Below are 16,740 nucleotides of genomic sequence, written 5' to 3'. Positions count from 1 at the left end.
ATCAAGTAGGGCCTACATGCCAGGTTTCTGTTTCCTATTGTGAAAACTGACGTGCTGCAGCTATCTGCTGCACATTAGCAATAGCTTTCATAAAGAGCTGTCGTGGGTTCGGTATCATTTGGATTTTAACTATCCTGATTCTAATTCTGCTTATTGATTCCGTTTCTTAACAATTCTCAATTCAGATTATTTGAGGGGTGGGGTCAAAACAGGTCACATGCCTATTTCACTGAAAAAATAATTTAAAAACCATTACTGTAGCCGTAGCGGTCTGTGTCCACCACTTAATATGTTTGGGTGGGAACTCGGATTTCAAGTATGTTCTGCATGCAAAATTTGTTTAGGAATCAATGAGCAGAATCAATGCCTTTTAGATTCCTTTGGAGTTTCAATTCCTATGGAATTGGAATTTTGGAACCGCTTCTCAATGCCACTCCTCTCATCAATGCTGCTATACATGCAAATCTACTGGCAACTGAATCAGGAGGCAGAAGCGTTATGGTTTATTTCAGCACTTTTATTAATTACTCAGAGAGGCACAAATATAATTGACAGGGCTATCTTCCTCTATATGTGTGCCCACAAGTGACATCCTATTCCAGTCTGTGGGACCGCAGCAGAAACAGACACGCACAATTCCACACTCTTCACACACGCACGCACGCACGCACACACACACACACACACACACACACACACACACACACACACACACACACACACACACACACACACACACACACACACACACACACACACACACACACACACACACACACACACACACACACACACACACACACACACACACACACACACACACACACACACACACACACCTACCTACCTACCTACCGGTTCTCCCACAGAGGCCTTCTCCTTCACTTACCCATATAAAACATTGGTTCTGACAGAGAAAAGATAAAGTAATTGAACAAGTTTTTGTCTTCAGCCAAGCCTCAGTGACACCTTGAGGTAGATAACATTCTCCAACAACACAGCTGTGAAACACACATTGCCGACAATCCTATTTACCTCCAGAAACATTTACTTTGGATTCTTTAGCCTCTTTCCTTCAAGATTTTCTTTTATTTCTGCGGCGCTACCGCTATTCAGCTCAGTAACCAAGCTTCAATTAAAAAAAAAAACATGTTCATTAATTTATCTTTACAACTGTTTAAACTTCCAACGGTTCATGTCATCTTCTTAAAACTAGACACAATTTGATGTTTTATTAGATAGAATCAAAGATTTTATCTTTGCTGGCTAAAATACAAAATGAAAGAAAAATCATAAATGATAGCGAGTGAGACAATTATATAACCAATTAATTTATACCCTGGTTCCTTTAGTCAATTTATTTTAATATTCTCCAGGGCATTATACGAGTCTTACATGTGTTTCTGATGAAAAAACAACAACAAAAACAGATCGGCAAACAAGTTGAACACTACGATCCCGTTCAGACAGATCGCCTCTCCCTCCCTCTGTAAAATGACAAGACTCCAAGTCCTGAAAAATAACACTAGAAGTAACAGAAAAATCAATTACAATGTAACAGAGGAACAGAATAAAACACGAGAAACACAGACACGTGGCAATATAAGTCAGTGGGCAGAACTGACAATCAGACTCTAAAACAAAAGTTCTCTTTTCCCCGCTGTGGGAGAACACAATGTTCTGTTTTCTTTTTATATAAAATACTGCTCAACTAGGAAAAGGTTGAAAAGAAACTGTGGAGGTACAAAGCGGTCAAATGCACTTTCCCTACTTTCCTCTGACCCAAAAGTAAACGTACAGTAAAACAAAGTCTGTTTTTTATAGTTTTTTAAGAGGTGGTATAAAAATTCTTGGACATTTTCTGCTTTCCATCTCCCCATTAAAGGATAAGTTCACACAAAAATGAAAATTCTGTCATTATTTTACTCACCCTCGTGCTAATGGAAGGAAGTATTTTAGTCCACAAAACATTTGTGGAGTTTCACAGCAAAACACTGTTGCAGCATTCTCCTAAACAATTGAAGTGGATGGGGACCAACTTCAAATGTAAAAAACAACAGGGAAAAAAGAAAAACATCATAATCGATGTCTCCAAAAGCCCCAAGATGCCAAGTTGACTTGAAAAAGACATAATTTACGTCCTGTTTTTAGCTGAAATCTTCATAGCCATGTGCTCTAGGAAGAAGAGGGGCGACTATTGTAGCCTGCTACAGTGAAGATTTCAGCTAAAAACAGGGTGTAAATAACGTCTTTTAAAGTCAACTTGGCATCTCGGGCCTTCTGAGACTTTGATTACGCCTTTTTTCCCCCTTTTCTTAATTTTACATTTGAAAGTTGGTCCACATCCAGGTCAATTGTTTAAGAGAATGCTGCAACAGTGGGTGAACTTATCCTTCAAAGTTTCCAGTGATTAAATATATTAAATGTGACAAGAAACAGCTATGGCCATGTGGAGGAAGCACTAACACTTCCACAGTTCTTTTCTTTTTTAGTCTTTTTGGCACGTTTCCTCTCGTATACAAGTCATAACGATTTGCCTACTCAGTCCAGGACTTGAAGCCTAATGGTTATCACTGCATGTGAGAAAAAAAATTACAATATTAAACCCAAAGCAACAGGAGTATTCAATAGTATTGGATTGCTTGTGACCTGCATTCTGTGTCCCATGACTTCATGGGCCATAAGTCAGAACCCACCACCCATATTTAAATATCTCACTCCACTCCTGTAAGGAGTCGGAGCCCACCCATGTTTAAATATCTCACTCCACTCCTGTAAGGATGCAGTTGCATATTGACAGGTAGAATGTGTATCATATCACTGCAGTATGTAGACAACAGAACAGAGAGTAACAGTGCTGAAGGTAGCTAGTGCAAAGACAACAGTGCTCTTACTAAGCCAACAGGGGTTGAAATCTAAAGAATACAATTCTTATTACATTTTAGTCGTGGAAATAATTGGAATTAAACTATTCCACTTAGTGTCAATTAGTGCTTAAGCTTTTTTTTTCTTCTTCAAAAATTTAACTATTGAATGCCGACAACACTGAAGGCAATCGTATGGCTTTAGTGAGTGTACATCCACCTTCTTTAGCCTCTTGTTATTTTAAGCTGTCAAACAGCCCGTGAAGAAAAATAAAGCTATACTGTAGTCATTCCTAATCCTGCTTAATACAAATTACTATTAGTACTACTTCAGAAACCATAAATACATTGGTGCATTTATATAACATACTATAAAGTTCACAAAGGGCTATATCCTACAATATTGACTATGGCTATTTTCCCTAATGCAATGATAGCTCATTGAGGGTGGGGAATATTGACCAATGATTATATATCAATAATACCCAATATCAGAAGTTGATCTGCCACCCTCTGTGTATCAGGGGCTATAGCAATATGTCTGACAGGATCTATTGCACATTCAAAATCCTCTTGGCCTATCCTTCACCAAATTAGCCCCGGGCTTACCTATCTGTGCAGATGCATGACACTGTGATGCAGACTATATCAGATCAGCACACTCTACTTGACGTTGGAAACTCAGTGTGACAATGTGTGTAAAGGTTGTTGTGAATGAACTGTTTGCAACCTGCTGCCCTCCCCTCCATTAAACGTTGCGGGGCGGCTCGCGCCCTGCAGCAACAGTTTCAGCGTTTGGTTTATGTTTTGCATGAGCCGATTGTGTGAAGCCAGGCGCTTTCGGATCCAGTGTGTTTGCGGCGTAACTCAAAGTAGGCTAATGTCGCAAACACACCAGGTTCGAAAGCGCCGCCACGCATAAATTCAGCTCGAGCAGGAGGCTGGCCGTTCACACCAAATGCGTTTTGCTTTGCTCCGTCCCGGTAACAACTTGTACCGACTTCCTACCTGGCTTCACACAATTGCTCGCGGCTTGTGACACGGCCGGTCTGAATGAAACTGAAACTGAAACTGGCTGCGCTTCAGCGTCTGGTGTGTTTGCACCGTAACAATATGACATAGCTTTTATGAAGGGTGATTTCCTACCTGTCCGGATCTATCAGTATGTCTTTTCTTGAGTCTTAGCAGATATTGTGTTCAAATCCGTTCTGTAAGTTGCCGTTCATGTGTAACTTTTCCTCAGGTCCAACAAACTTCTTTGCACCTCCCAGAGTAGAAATCAACAGACAACATATGAAAGACTACAAGGTTCATATAAACAGCACACATTCACTTCTTTGCTGATCTTTACACAATAAGTGTCAATAACTTGACAAACACCAACACGAGAAGAGGGAAAGAATATGAAAATATAACATAACATTTTCAAAAGTAAATGAAAAATATAAAGTGTCTCTATGCTCTATCTTCCATTCGGCAGGGGTATGGTGGCCCGGCGTGGACACACAGCGCGCTCTCTCTTGCTTACTGAGCTGGTCAGTCAGGAAGAGACCAACTGCTTGCTAATGCTCCCTCCTGAGGTCCTAAAGGCCGTCTGTCCCATCATGAGTGGCCCTGCCTTCCAACAACACCCCCCCCATGAAAACCCAATGAGGCTTCTTCCCCCGAAAATGCCCGGTGACTGGTATCCATGGCGACGGCCCGTGTGCGCAGGGTGGGGCATGGGGGGTTTGTTTTAAGAGTAGATAGTGATGACCTCACGGCCACCACCTCGGACCAGGAGGACCCGGTTCAGACCCTCGAGGAGAACCTCCAGGAACTCCATGTCTGAGAGGAGAATAGTCGAGGTGTAAACAACAAACTAGAAAAGGCAAAACTTTCTAAAAAAATAAAATAAATACAAAATCCGCTCTGACGACGGGGGAGAACTCCAGCTGCAGCGCTTTTCTGGAGCGGGTGCCTTTTCTGCTCCTTGCAGATGCTTCCCATTCCTTTGAATGAGGAAAGGGCACTGGTGCTGAGAATAAAACACTATGTCAACACAGTCTTATACAGTTTATAATTAGTTTAGAGATTTTATGATACATTAAATCATGGCAGATTTAATTATCATGGTAGAAAAATAATTTCCTTCTTTTTGGACAATCATCCTGTGACCCCCCAAAATAATCTCCTGACGCCCCAGTGGGTTGCTAGGGTGTAATAAGTGGTTGCTAAGGCATTTGTAGGCGGTTGCTAGGGTGTACTAGGTGGTACATTCCCAGGCTCCCTTATTATATTATATTATCCCTTATTGAAATTTTTGTACATTAGGCTCCACCTACAATGTTTGAAAGCCAGTTATATCAGAATGGTGTGGAATATTGAAAGACTGATCGATATATTTTGTGCAGGATTGCCCAGACATGTTGAGAGCCAAAATTGGTGAAGATTGAAAAAGATTTACAGGAGGTGTAGTGAAAAAACAGTCTTAACATTTCCTGATCCTTCATCTACAAGCATTACACTGAACATGCGGCTTGAATCGGTATGGTACTGTAGCAGGTAAAGGATACAGTTTTCGTCTCCTCCTCTGTTCCTGGGTGGTCCGGGCATATTGAGCAGAACCAGGTGAGCTCCCTGGGACTTGTTGACCACCACCTCGTTCAGCTTGACCGCTGTGTGCATCCGACGCACATTAGACTGGTTCCTAGTGTGACAAGAGGCTTGTAGTGAGCAAAGACCATGCTGGGGAAAAGACCAACCACCATTCTAAAGGAAACCCTACATTTCACTTGCTCTATGCCCCCCCCCCAGTTCCAAAGACGAGGTAAGGAACAGCCACAATAATATGAGGCAGTACTGTCATGATTTTATAAGTTTAAAACTCAACCCTCATTGTGGAATAAAGAAATGTTCAAACTCTTCATTGGAGGGTCTTTAAGACTTAGAGGTGTGGCAATCCAACAAATATTTTAGCTTCATAAGCCTAGAACTTTTTTGATTTTTAACTTGCTTAGATTAGACTTACTTACTTACTTGCTTAACTACAGTACACTATGTATTTGCAAAGAAAGCATATTCACCAGCTGAAAAAATCAATCATTTATCTATTGATTTTAAGATCTTAACGAGCAAATTACTGTATTCTTTTCGGCAGATTGATCATCAGCCTCAAACAAAAATGTGAGAACAGAGGCATGGGATTGAAGCATTTTTAATTTCAAATGAACTGAATGAAACTGTTGAGGTCATGATATACAGGCACCATTTAGAGTCAAAATGGACATGGAATTTCTACAAGTCAAACTTCATTATAGCTTAGCTTGTTATCGCCAAATTATATGTACACTGTATTATTTGTTCAAACTGGTTTTATCCCATTGACCAATTGATTCAAATTCATCAATCCACTGCAAAAGAAAGGATTTTCCACATCCTTTCCCTCAAAATGTTACCTCTGTATCTTCACCCTCATAAAGTCAGACCGCATGGCATCAAAGCAAACACAGCACATGACATGTGAACAGCCAGAAGCTAAATTACAATGAGGCAACAAAACAAGGCACTTCCACAAAACTTCTGCTTTCCATTCAGCTGACAAGGAAAAACATCCATCTTTTGAAGGTCGTATTGCAAACTGACCTTGGGGGCAAATGCATGTGGCAGATTGTGTCTGCTTTCCAAAACACAACTGAATATCTGTGTCCGCTATTCACTTTGATCAATGTTAATGGATGGAAAGCACAAATAATGTCATGGTTACATGCAAATGGAACCAATGGAGGCATTTTCGGCCATACATATGATGGCGAAACAGGGAGCACATGCACATACATGCACACACACACACATAGACACACGAGGGTTCAACGTAACATTTTTGATCTACTGGCCACTTGGCCAGTAGATCAGAGTTTTACTGGCCCCTTGTATATTATCACTGGCCCGGCAGCCAAAAAAATTTAATATTTTTCTTGCATAATTTCCCCTTTAGATTTGGTTGTTTTCCTTTAGTTATGGATATGTAATGTTGATATATTACACAAATATGCAAAATATAAAATTAGGCACATATGTTGCTGAAAAGCAGATGCCCTCCATGTCTTCTTCATTTTCATTTATTTCTTGATGATCTAACACCGGCTATGTGTCGCCACATCTGTCAGGTAACAAAGTGTAACTAACTCTAGGTGTTTCTTTTATGACTAAAAAGATCGACGGACGTTAAAGTCATATATAAGGCCATTGTTTCCTTGTATCTACTGTGGTGGGCTGCCAAGGTAACATCATGACACGCCATGCTAAAAATATTTTTCAAAAAGATTACGTCCTATGTTTTTTGGCTTAAATGGTCTCACTTGGCCAGCGGGCCATTGGTTATGTTAGTTGAACCCTGCACACACATGCAAACAGATACACACACACACACAGATCTACGATGGAGGACATGATGGAACAAAACTACAGTCAGCCATACAGACACAGAATATACAGCCTAGGGGCAAAGAGAAATGTGACTTACAGACTCTCCCACTCTCTAGAAGGAGGAAACAACAGACAGAACAACAGAAACAGGCTTAGATGCGTCTACATCAGCTCTCCGCCACACCGCATGCCACCCACTGTCCCGACCAGCTCAACGTTGACACCCAAAGGCCAGGGCAGGTGATCACAGGAGCCGTCTGATGTGCATGATGAGTTTCAAGTTACAAATTCCTCCGTTTCATCCCGTTTTGAGTAGGGTTGGGTATCGTTTTGAGTAGGGTTGGGTATCGTTTAAAAAAATCACGATACCAGGACCGTTAAAGTGATACCGATACCAATGGAGTACTTCATTCGATACCATTTTTTTCGACCTCATTCATTCATTTTCAAAGTAATTCATTTGTTTCATGTCCCACTCTTTTAACTCTCATTTATATGTCATGTAATTTCACGTGTATTTTTGTATTAAGATGAATGTAGTTTTTTGTATTATGATGTTTTTGTAGTTTTTGTCATGTGACTTCTTTACATGTTGTGGACCCCAGGAAGACTAGCTGATTGCCATGGCGTCAGCTAATGGGGATCCTTTTAATAAACAAATAAACAAATTAATTTAACTGGGGACTTCACCACCACAGACTGTATGGGTTGTAGCTGCTGCGGTAGTGGGCCAAACACACATTGCATTATTTTCTAGATCTGTGTACAAAAAGGATCAAATGCGGGTACCGTTTGACTGGAGAAGTTTTGATACAACTTGGTACTGGGTTATTTCTGTCAATACCTTAAAAGGTGTAACAATACCCAGGCCTAGTTATGATGAGTACTAGTACAAGAGACTGAACAATTGTTTTGTACTTTTACAATCATTTGTGTAAATTGAAAACTCCAGTATATTGGGACTGGGACACACATGATGAAGTCCACACACTGACATTATGGACAGTATGGGATGGAAAGTGTTAGTCTATAGGAACACGTGTGGTCTGCGTGGTGCGGCCATGCACTGAGACTCTGGCTGAAAGTGTACACACACAAACGCCCCTAAGGCAGCATGAATGCACACACCATGCAGACAGTTGTCCCACTTCACCCTGCCAGGCACACATGACTACAACTACACACTACAACTACACATGCCGTCCGCCTGCTGCTGCACAGGCTGTTGCACCATCCTGAAGTCCTCTTAAGTCATATTTCCAATTCTTTCATGTATTTTGACAAGATAAAAATCAAAATGGTGCAAATGTCTCCCACAAGGCACATGCAACACCATATTTCCCCCCCCTTTTTCTTCCATTTTCTCCCCAATTGTACATGACCAATTCCCCCTGCTATCCTGGTCGTTGCTACACCCCCCTCCCTGATCTGGGAAGAGCCGTAGCACTAGCACATGCTTCCTCCAATACATGTGCAGTCGCCAGCTGCTTCTTTTCACCTGAGAGCGAGGAGTTTCACTGGCAGGATGTAGTGCGTGGAAGGATCATTCCCCCCAGGCACCCTGACCGACGAGAGGAGGTGCTAGTGCAGCGACCACCAGGACTCATACCCCACCGGAACGTCTGACCAAGCCGGGAGTACCGCTGCCGGGAATTGAATACCATCACCATCTTAATAGTATTTTATTTTTTTCCCTCAGTTACTGTAGGCAATCACTATGACATTCTTCCATTTTGGGGATGGAACTTTCGGTTACACAGCTATGATGCTGCCGTTCCTTCATTTTAGCCCTTGCCCTGTAAGCTATACTGTACATATTATTGATATAGTTGGGTGGTGTTCAGAGTGGAGGGGCGTGAGCTTACGGTTTCATGTTAAACAGGTCGCGTACGGCAACATTGGCGTTGGGCTCACGGTGGCGGTTGCGCTCGGTGAAGAGCTTCTCCTTGGTCCAGGTCATGTGGACCCGATCGGGCCCGGTGTCGGCCTTGTCGTTCAGCGTGGCGTGAGACGCTGTGTTCCTGTCGTGGATCAGCTGGGCCTGGGAAAGGGAGGGACAGAGATGCATGAGCAAGAGAAAAAGACAGGGTGAAAAAGAGAGAACAAGTAAGAGTGAGGGAGGTTGAGAGAAGGTGAGCGGATATGAAGGTGAAGCAGGAAAAGTGGTGAAAAAAGGTGAAACAAAAGGTGATGGAGAGATATACAAATGGGAGAAAGAATGAGAGAAACCCGAGACAAACAGGAAAAGGTGGTGTAACGAAGGGCAGCAATGAAGTTCAGAGATGAAAGAAAGATTTGAGAAGATGACAGTCCAAGACAATGGAAATATTTGAGAAGATGACAGCCCAAGACAATGGCAGAGAGATGGAAGACAGAGAGAAATGGAGGAGAGACAGAAATAAAAAATAAAAATAAGGGTGTACCTAAAGGGTCCAAAAGAAAAGAGTGGGGCACAATTAAAAGAGCAAGGGAAAGAGGAAGAAGAACAAGAACAAGAACTTTCCTACTACAAGTTGTATGGGTGAAACCATGCTAAACATGCTATGCACATGGAATGGCAGGGATGATACAGTACAAACCTGGTTCAACACCCAGCAGGAATATTAAGGACTACAAATTTATCTGAGACTCATGAACCACGTTAGTACAATAAGCAATGTACCCAACAAGACAATGTTCATCTAGTTAGGCTGAAGGCCCTAGCTAGTGGAGAAACACAAGCAATGTGCACAATACAATGTTCATCTAGGTAGGCTGAAGGCCCTAGCTAGTGGAGAAACACAGTCTTGGTTGAAAGGTTGATTGACAAAAACGGAGTAGTGGTAACCTTAGTGGGAATGAACCAAACTGGGAAGACAAGAGGTCAACCAAGAGTTCATACTGGACCACTATAGATGATAACACAATTCAATGTTTTACTAAAACAATCGTCTATGTACTTTGTAGCAATATAGATACTTTTGAATGGTAAATGGCTTTGTTAATATAATTCCTATTTGGTTTCATCACCTTGACACTGACACAGATTTTGTTCCATCGCTGCCACTGTGTCTGTGCTACAGTCCAACCTCCACACTTCCAGGCAGTGACAAACAAGAATGGATTGGGGTTTTAATATTAATAACGTTCTGCATAATGTAGATATGGATACCGGGATCTATGATGCAGCACAGAGGCTTAATGTAATCTTCCAGACCAAAATTAGATGACACTGAGATACAGTATACAGAAGTAAACACAGAACATGTCCTCACATTTTAATCAAGTTATTTTAATCAAGGAAAGATGACGGTTGTAATAACTAGTGAGTCAACAGGCTAATAAAAGCCTAAAGTGACTATAATCCTTGTGTCATATCCTCCCGCTCTTTATCTCAACACTGCAAGAAAATATTTAGCCCTTCTTCATTCAAATATTTAATTTGGTGAGTTACAGGGGAGACATTCACTGGCTGTTCATCCAGTAAACCAAACGTGATATTTCAAAGCCAACAGAGGGAGGAGAAAATATTACATTTGCTGGTAGAAAGAGGCTCCAAGGGGCTTGGCCAGCCCAGAGAGGTGACCTTGTGATCAATAACTTGCACATCCTTTTGGTGCAAGTGTTTTACTTTTAAACTATCAGTGCGGTTTCTAGAAGATACTCGTCTTTCGGTTATGCTTGCTGACTACTAGCCATCACTGTCAGTATCACCCGTGACTGTGGTTATGTAAGTGAGTGGCAAGACTGGCTGATGAACAGGTTATGGGGGGGGTTGGGTGGAGGTGAGGTTTGTAAAGGTGGTGATGATGAGGGTGGTGGTGGTGGTGATTTTGCTCAAAGGAAAAAAGGAGAGGACAGTATTGACCAGAACTGGACTATAGCAGGTGTAAATAATAGTTTTAACCCACTTTAAGTAACAGATGGGTGAGTTTACAGCATCGGGACAGTTCAGTAGGGATCAGTTAAGTTACACTTTGCCAATATATTAATGTGGACCCACATATCTTTTGTGACGATACTGTCCGCTCTTTCCTCCCAGCAGGTGGGGGTGGGGGAGGGGGTTTCAGGATGTGACAGGCCGGTATTCACAAAGCAGCTTCCAATGGCTCTATTAGTAAGTAGCGCTACTCGACCAGTTTGGTCATTGTCAGAAAATGGATGCCATCAGTGTTCTCTCTTGGCTGCCTTTACCCCAGTGGCTAACTGCATTCTACAATCTTCTCCATCCTAGAATAACTGGCTATTAAGCCTGGTTGTCCTTAATCCTTAATCATCACCATTATTGTTGTACAATGCCTTTATAGTTTAGGTCTGGACCTCTAATTAATCCGTTTGGGTTTACTCCTAGTCTAATAAAAAAAAAAAAAAAACGAATTATAAAACAAAAAGCAAAACAAAAAAACATCTCAGGGACATGATCCCAAAAACAAAACTGATCCTTGAATAGTACCTACTCAAGGACTATGGTATGGTTAGACTTATCATTTCAATGCAATATATTTCTGATCATAGCCATCAACTTTATACAATCCCATCATTGTATCTCCACACTCTCTCATGGCACCATATGCTAATATTTATTATTTGATCATCTGTATAATATTTCTCCATTATTGCTCATACATACATTGTGGCATGATTATGTCCACACTATGATGACTAGATGATAAAAGTCACAGTTAAATGACAAGCGCAACGGCAGCCAATGATCCAGCTTTGTGAAGACGGGCCTGTGTGTCTAACAGTGAGGGACAGCGGTTTGACAACTGGGCTACCTCGTCCTCTTGAGTGTCCTCCACCATCTGTAAGGACTGCCGGCTGGGGCTTGCGCCCTGGGCACCGGCCTGGTTCTTCCTCCGGATCGAGCTACGCGATTCGTCAGTGATACTCTGAATCTGAGCAGGGCGGCGTGGCCCCCAGAGGCATTGGCAGATGGACAGGAAAAGGGGCCAATTGTCACACAGTGCAGCAGTTGGCCAGATATTACTCAGATAATGCTGTGATTAAATTATCTGGAGTATAATCTAGCGAATCTACCCAAAGGGCTTCCACTGACATTTCATTTTCTATACAGTATAATCAGATCTAGATACAGTATTCATACTAGTCGTCACTGTGTGCACACGCACACACAGACGCACGCGTGTGCACACACACACACACACACACACACACACACACACACACACACACACACACACACACACACACACACACACACACACACACACACACACACACACTATTCAACAATGATACATGTCAACCTTCTTCAAAATCGTTATATGATCTAATGATACTAAGATCTAACCAGAGATAGAGTGAGCATTCCATTCATGTTGAACTGTAACGCAACTACAAAGATAAAGGCAGAGTGAAAGTGCGGATGAGTTACGGTGGATGACGTGTGTGTTACCTCTCTCTCCCTCTCAGTCCTGGACAGCTGCATCTGCTTCAGCATCTGAGACCTCTGCTCCATCACCAGCGTCTTCTCGTAGGTGAAGGCAGAGATGTCGCTATCGTGCTGCATAAGAGGGCAGAGAAGCATCACAATCAATAACATTTTGAACCAGAAGCTCCAACTTAACCTAATGTGCATTTACAAATTCTAATTGGCACTGGTGTGCAGGGGAATAGCATTTGAACTTCTTTCATATCCACTTGCTGAAGTTTAAAATAAAATAAAATAAAATCCTTTACTGTTCTTAGGTTTGGATGGAGAGACCGGACCTTTATTTTTACTGTAGGACAATATGGCTTGATGTACATACCACTTTCCCAATGTTTGTATACCTTCTTGGTACAAAGCTTTCGGTATCTGACACTAGAGAGCACCCATGTGATAGAGATTTTTTTTATTCATTTTTATCTATACAGTTCTTGATTAGCCTTTTGTAATAAATTACTCTGCTTTGGGTTTGTCTTATGCATCAAAAAACAATAATAAAGCTGTTCAAGGTGGTAGACAATGTCTCTGTCTATGTAGTATACGTAAATATATGCATTCCAATGCGTCGGTGCACCCCAATCCATCACAGGGCCTTGTCTGGTGTTATTCTATAGAACAGAGTCTCACCATCTCCACCACCTCCACCTCTGCGTCCAGTCGCAGGTGGTAGAGGAACATCTGGAGGTCTTTCTTCATCTGGATGCTGTTGTCATCCATCTGGGCCACGGTGAAGATACGCATCTTACACTTCCTCCACACCTGCACGAGGGAAAAACAGAGGGGCGTTGATTGGTTTGGAGGGAGGGAGGGTGGAAAAAATGAATTCAAAAACATGCTTCTCTTTCTCTCCCCCGCTCTTCTTTTCTTAGCACATGATCCATCGTTGGTTTATCTCAGACACACACACACTTTCCCACACACTCTAGCCCACCTTGTGCTGTCGCAGCAGGAAGGGCAGCAGCATCAGCATGCCTCCGTCGTGCACCACCCACCACACATCGATGGTGCCCTCCCCCAGGCGGTCCTGGTTGGTGGGGAAACTGTCCACGTTCTTAGCCACCAGCAAGGCATGATGGGCCGCCGTGGTCTCCCGCACCGTCTCTGGATGGAGAGCGAGAGAGAGAGAGAGAGAGAGAGAGGTAAATAATGAGAGTGTCTATGAGAGGCATGTAGGCTATTCATCAGTGTGTGGTGTCTGCTCTGATGTGGCTCCACCCTGTGTACCTATGAAGTTCTTCCAGGACTGTGGGTCGTTGGACTGCTTCCAGAGGCCAGGCCAGGCCATCAGGACTGCATTGTGCTTCATGCCTCCCAGCCCCGCAGACTGAATGAGATGGGAGAAACCGTCTCGCAGGTTGGAGGACACCACAACATGGCAGAAACCCTTGGTCCGCTCTGCTGACATGGATGCCTTGATGTTCTGGACAGAGTGAGGGACAAATACAAATGGAAAATGAGGATGAAGGAAACAAGGAAGGAAATTGATTTTGTTTTTTGTTTACCATTAATCACATTTGAGGGGGGGGGGGTGAATCTGTTTATGGAGAAAGTAACATAGTCATTTGCTCCCTAGTTGAGCATTACCACTTTTTCAAATTTAAAGCAGGACTAAACCCCAAAACACTTTTTTTCAGCTTTTAACCAATATATATGAGTTTGGGGGTGGTGTGTGAAGAATTCTGGTCAAAATGTCCACATTTGAGACCAAACTGTTACCATTGTACCATTTGTATCATTTTCAGCAGCATAAGTTCCCTCTATGGGTTCAAACCTGCTTTTTTTGTGCCCTCAAATGAATGGGAGATTTGGTACATGGTGACGTCACGGTGGGGTTAGCGCGTGCCCCACTCATGTGAAAATTTTCCCCCCCATGTGATTACTGTAGTTCACGCGGCGCGAGCCCTTTAAGAGCAATGCATCCATGGGTAATGCCTACTGTGGCTAATATTAGCCGCTAGTTAGTTATGTTACATGGCAGTAAAACGCCACTGAATGACCAAATTGATAGAACTTTTAACCATTTCGAATAACACTGTTTCCATACGGATCACCAGCGTTAGTTTGTTTTTTATAACGTGGCTATATTCATAACGTTTTCTATGATATCTATCTCGGATACACTGAGAATAGCGTCTCTGTCGATGATTTGATTTGACCGTTCTGGGCACTGGCGTTGGCGTTGGCCAATCCCGCCGTGTTCCACCCCCAAATCGATTGTGTCTGGCGCAAAGCGAGTGGGTTTCAGGACGAAACAGTCTCGAGCCATTTACGTTATCTTTAGAGCAATATTCCTGGAATGCAAGTTTAACTAAACAGTTACATGTCCTCTGCATTCTACATCAAATTAAGACATTACGGGTTGTTTTATTTTGTATGTTACATACTTATTGGCCAAGATATGTTAGTTTATGGGGGAGGAATTCTGCCAGCTAAAGAAGGGAGTATAGGCGGCCATCTTGCCTGCAGAGTTTTCAAATCAAGTAGAATACCGTTCTGCCAGAAATCTGGGGGGTTTAGTCCTGCTTTAACAGTCAGCACTCATTAGAATCTTAAATATCTTAAATGTTTCTGTTTTAAGACAGTTCTCTAGAGATGTCAATGCATCACATGAGTCCATGTAATCTGTACTTGCTGGAGCTTCTGCAGTAGATTGCTAGTGAACATTAAGCAATCCACTGAAATTGCTTTTGAGGACACAGACAAATCCCCCTGCAACAAAAGATGAAAATGTTTCCTCTGGTGATTTGCTCAATGTTGCCAGTAGGTGGCAGTGTCAGTTTAAATTTCAGGTGTACAAAACTTGTCACAACTGTTTCATACACTTCTCTCTCATCTGCTGCTGGTTGTCCCCCACCAAAGGGAGGACTATGGATCGGTCTCTGTCCGTTAGATTCTGAAATTTGTTTGTCAGCAATAGTTTGAGGCAGCGTAAAAGATATTATCTCACCAACTATGGCAATGAAATTACACTTTTGGTTTGACAGAGCCTTGTCTGATGAGTGGAAAGAGGGCAACAGGAAGCACAACTGATTCAGTGACGGATAAAGACTTGTGATGACTTGTGTGTCTGTCTCTGTTTGCACAGACGTGTGCATGTCTGTGTGCGTGCATGCGTATTACCACTGTACCTGTTCAGCCTTCTTGGCCTCTGCATCCTTGGTGAGATAGGTTCCCTCCAAGACGTTTCCCACTATGGTCAGGCCTTTCCCCGCCTTCAGCTGAGTGCAGAAGGACAGCAGGCGAGGGTGCTTGACCACTAGATCTGTGTCCACGTTCAGGAGCACCAACAACTGAGGCCTGGAAAGAATAAAGAAAGTCAAGTCAAGTCAAGTTTATTTGTATAGCACATTTCATACACAGAGGCAATTCAAAGTGCTTCACATAAAATGGTTGACAGGAAAATAAAAGAATAAAAGAAGTCTCGTCAAGCCCCGTGATACTTTCCTGCCGGCTGGCCAACTACAGGTAGGACGCTTTGCGGTGGTGGTTTTAGCGTAACCTATGTGGGGTTTGGTGTAACCTATGTGGGATTCGAAATAACGCATCCGAGATATAAAACGTTATGAATATAGCCACGTTATAAACAACAAACTAACCATTTCGAGTAACACTGTTTCCATACGGATCACCAGCGTTAGTTTGTTGTTTATAACGTGGCTATATTCATAACGTTTTATATCTCGGATGCGTTATTTCGAATCCCACATAGGTTACGCCAAACCCCACATAGGTTACGCTAAAACCACCACCGCAAAGCGTGTACCTGTAGTTGGCCAGCGGGCAGGAAAGTATCGCGGGACTTGACAAGACTTGACGAGACTTGGTGACCGAGATCACGTTTGAGGTAATTTGATCCCTGGGAGACTCCAGGAAACAGCCTGGGGCGAAATATCACTCTGGTGGTTCTTGAGGGATCAGATTATGACGATATGTGGCGAAAACGGGAATAAAAATAGCTATTTAGATGCAGGAAAGACAGGCTCCCACTTGGCCCAACTCAGCTCCATTTTACGACTGGCTTGGACGCTATTGATCTCA

General features: G+C 42.6%; 1 protein-coding gene across 1 annotated transcript in view; it reads right to left on the bottom strand.

Moving 5' to 3' along the window:
• Nucleotides 1-644: 644 nt before the first annotated feature.
• slc12a7b (solute carrier family 12 member 7b) overlaps nt 645-16,740 on the bottom strand; it is a 150,470-nt gene continuing 134,374 nt past the window's right edge. The window contains exons 17-25 of the mRNA XM_083651989.1: nt 15,831-15,999; nt 13,927-14,122; nt 13,634-13,803; nt 13,330-13,461; nt 12,670-12,777; nt 9,137-9,312; nt 7,369-7,383; nt 5,420-5,553; nt 645-4,691 (exon numbers count right to left, since the gene is read on the bottom strand). Coding sequence (XP_083508115.1) covers nt 4,600-4,691; nt 5,420-5,553; nt 7,369-7,383; nt 9,137-9,312; nt 12,670-12,777; nt 13,330-13,461; nt 13,634-13,803; nt 13,927-14,122; nt 15,831-15,999 — 1,192 coding nt within the window. The 3' untranslated portion in view covers nt 645-4,599. The remainder of the gene's footprint in view (nt 4,692-5,419; nt 5,554-7,368; nt 7,384-9,136; nt 9,313-12,669; nt 12,778-13,329; nt 13,462-13,633; nt 13,804-13,926; nt 14,123-15,830; nt 16,000-16,740) is intronic.

This window comes from Poromitra crassiceps (assembly GCF_964638095.1).
Source record: "Poromitra crassiceps genome assembly, chromosome: 2".
Classification (NCBI taxonomy): Eukaryota; Metazoa; Chordata; class Actinopteri; order Beryciformes; family Melamphaidae; genus Poromitra; species Poromitra crassiceps.
The sequence above is the reverse complement of the archived record's forward strand: the minus strand, read 5'-3'. Positions and strand labels throughout refer to the sequence as shown.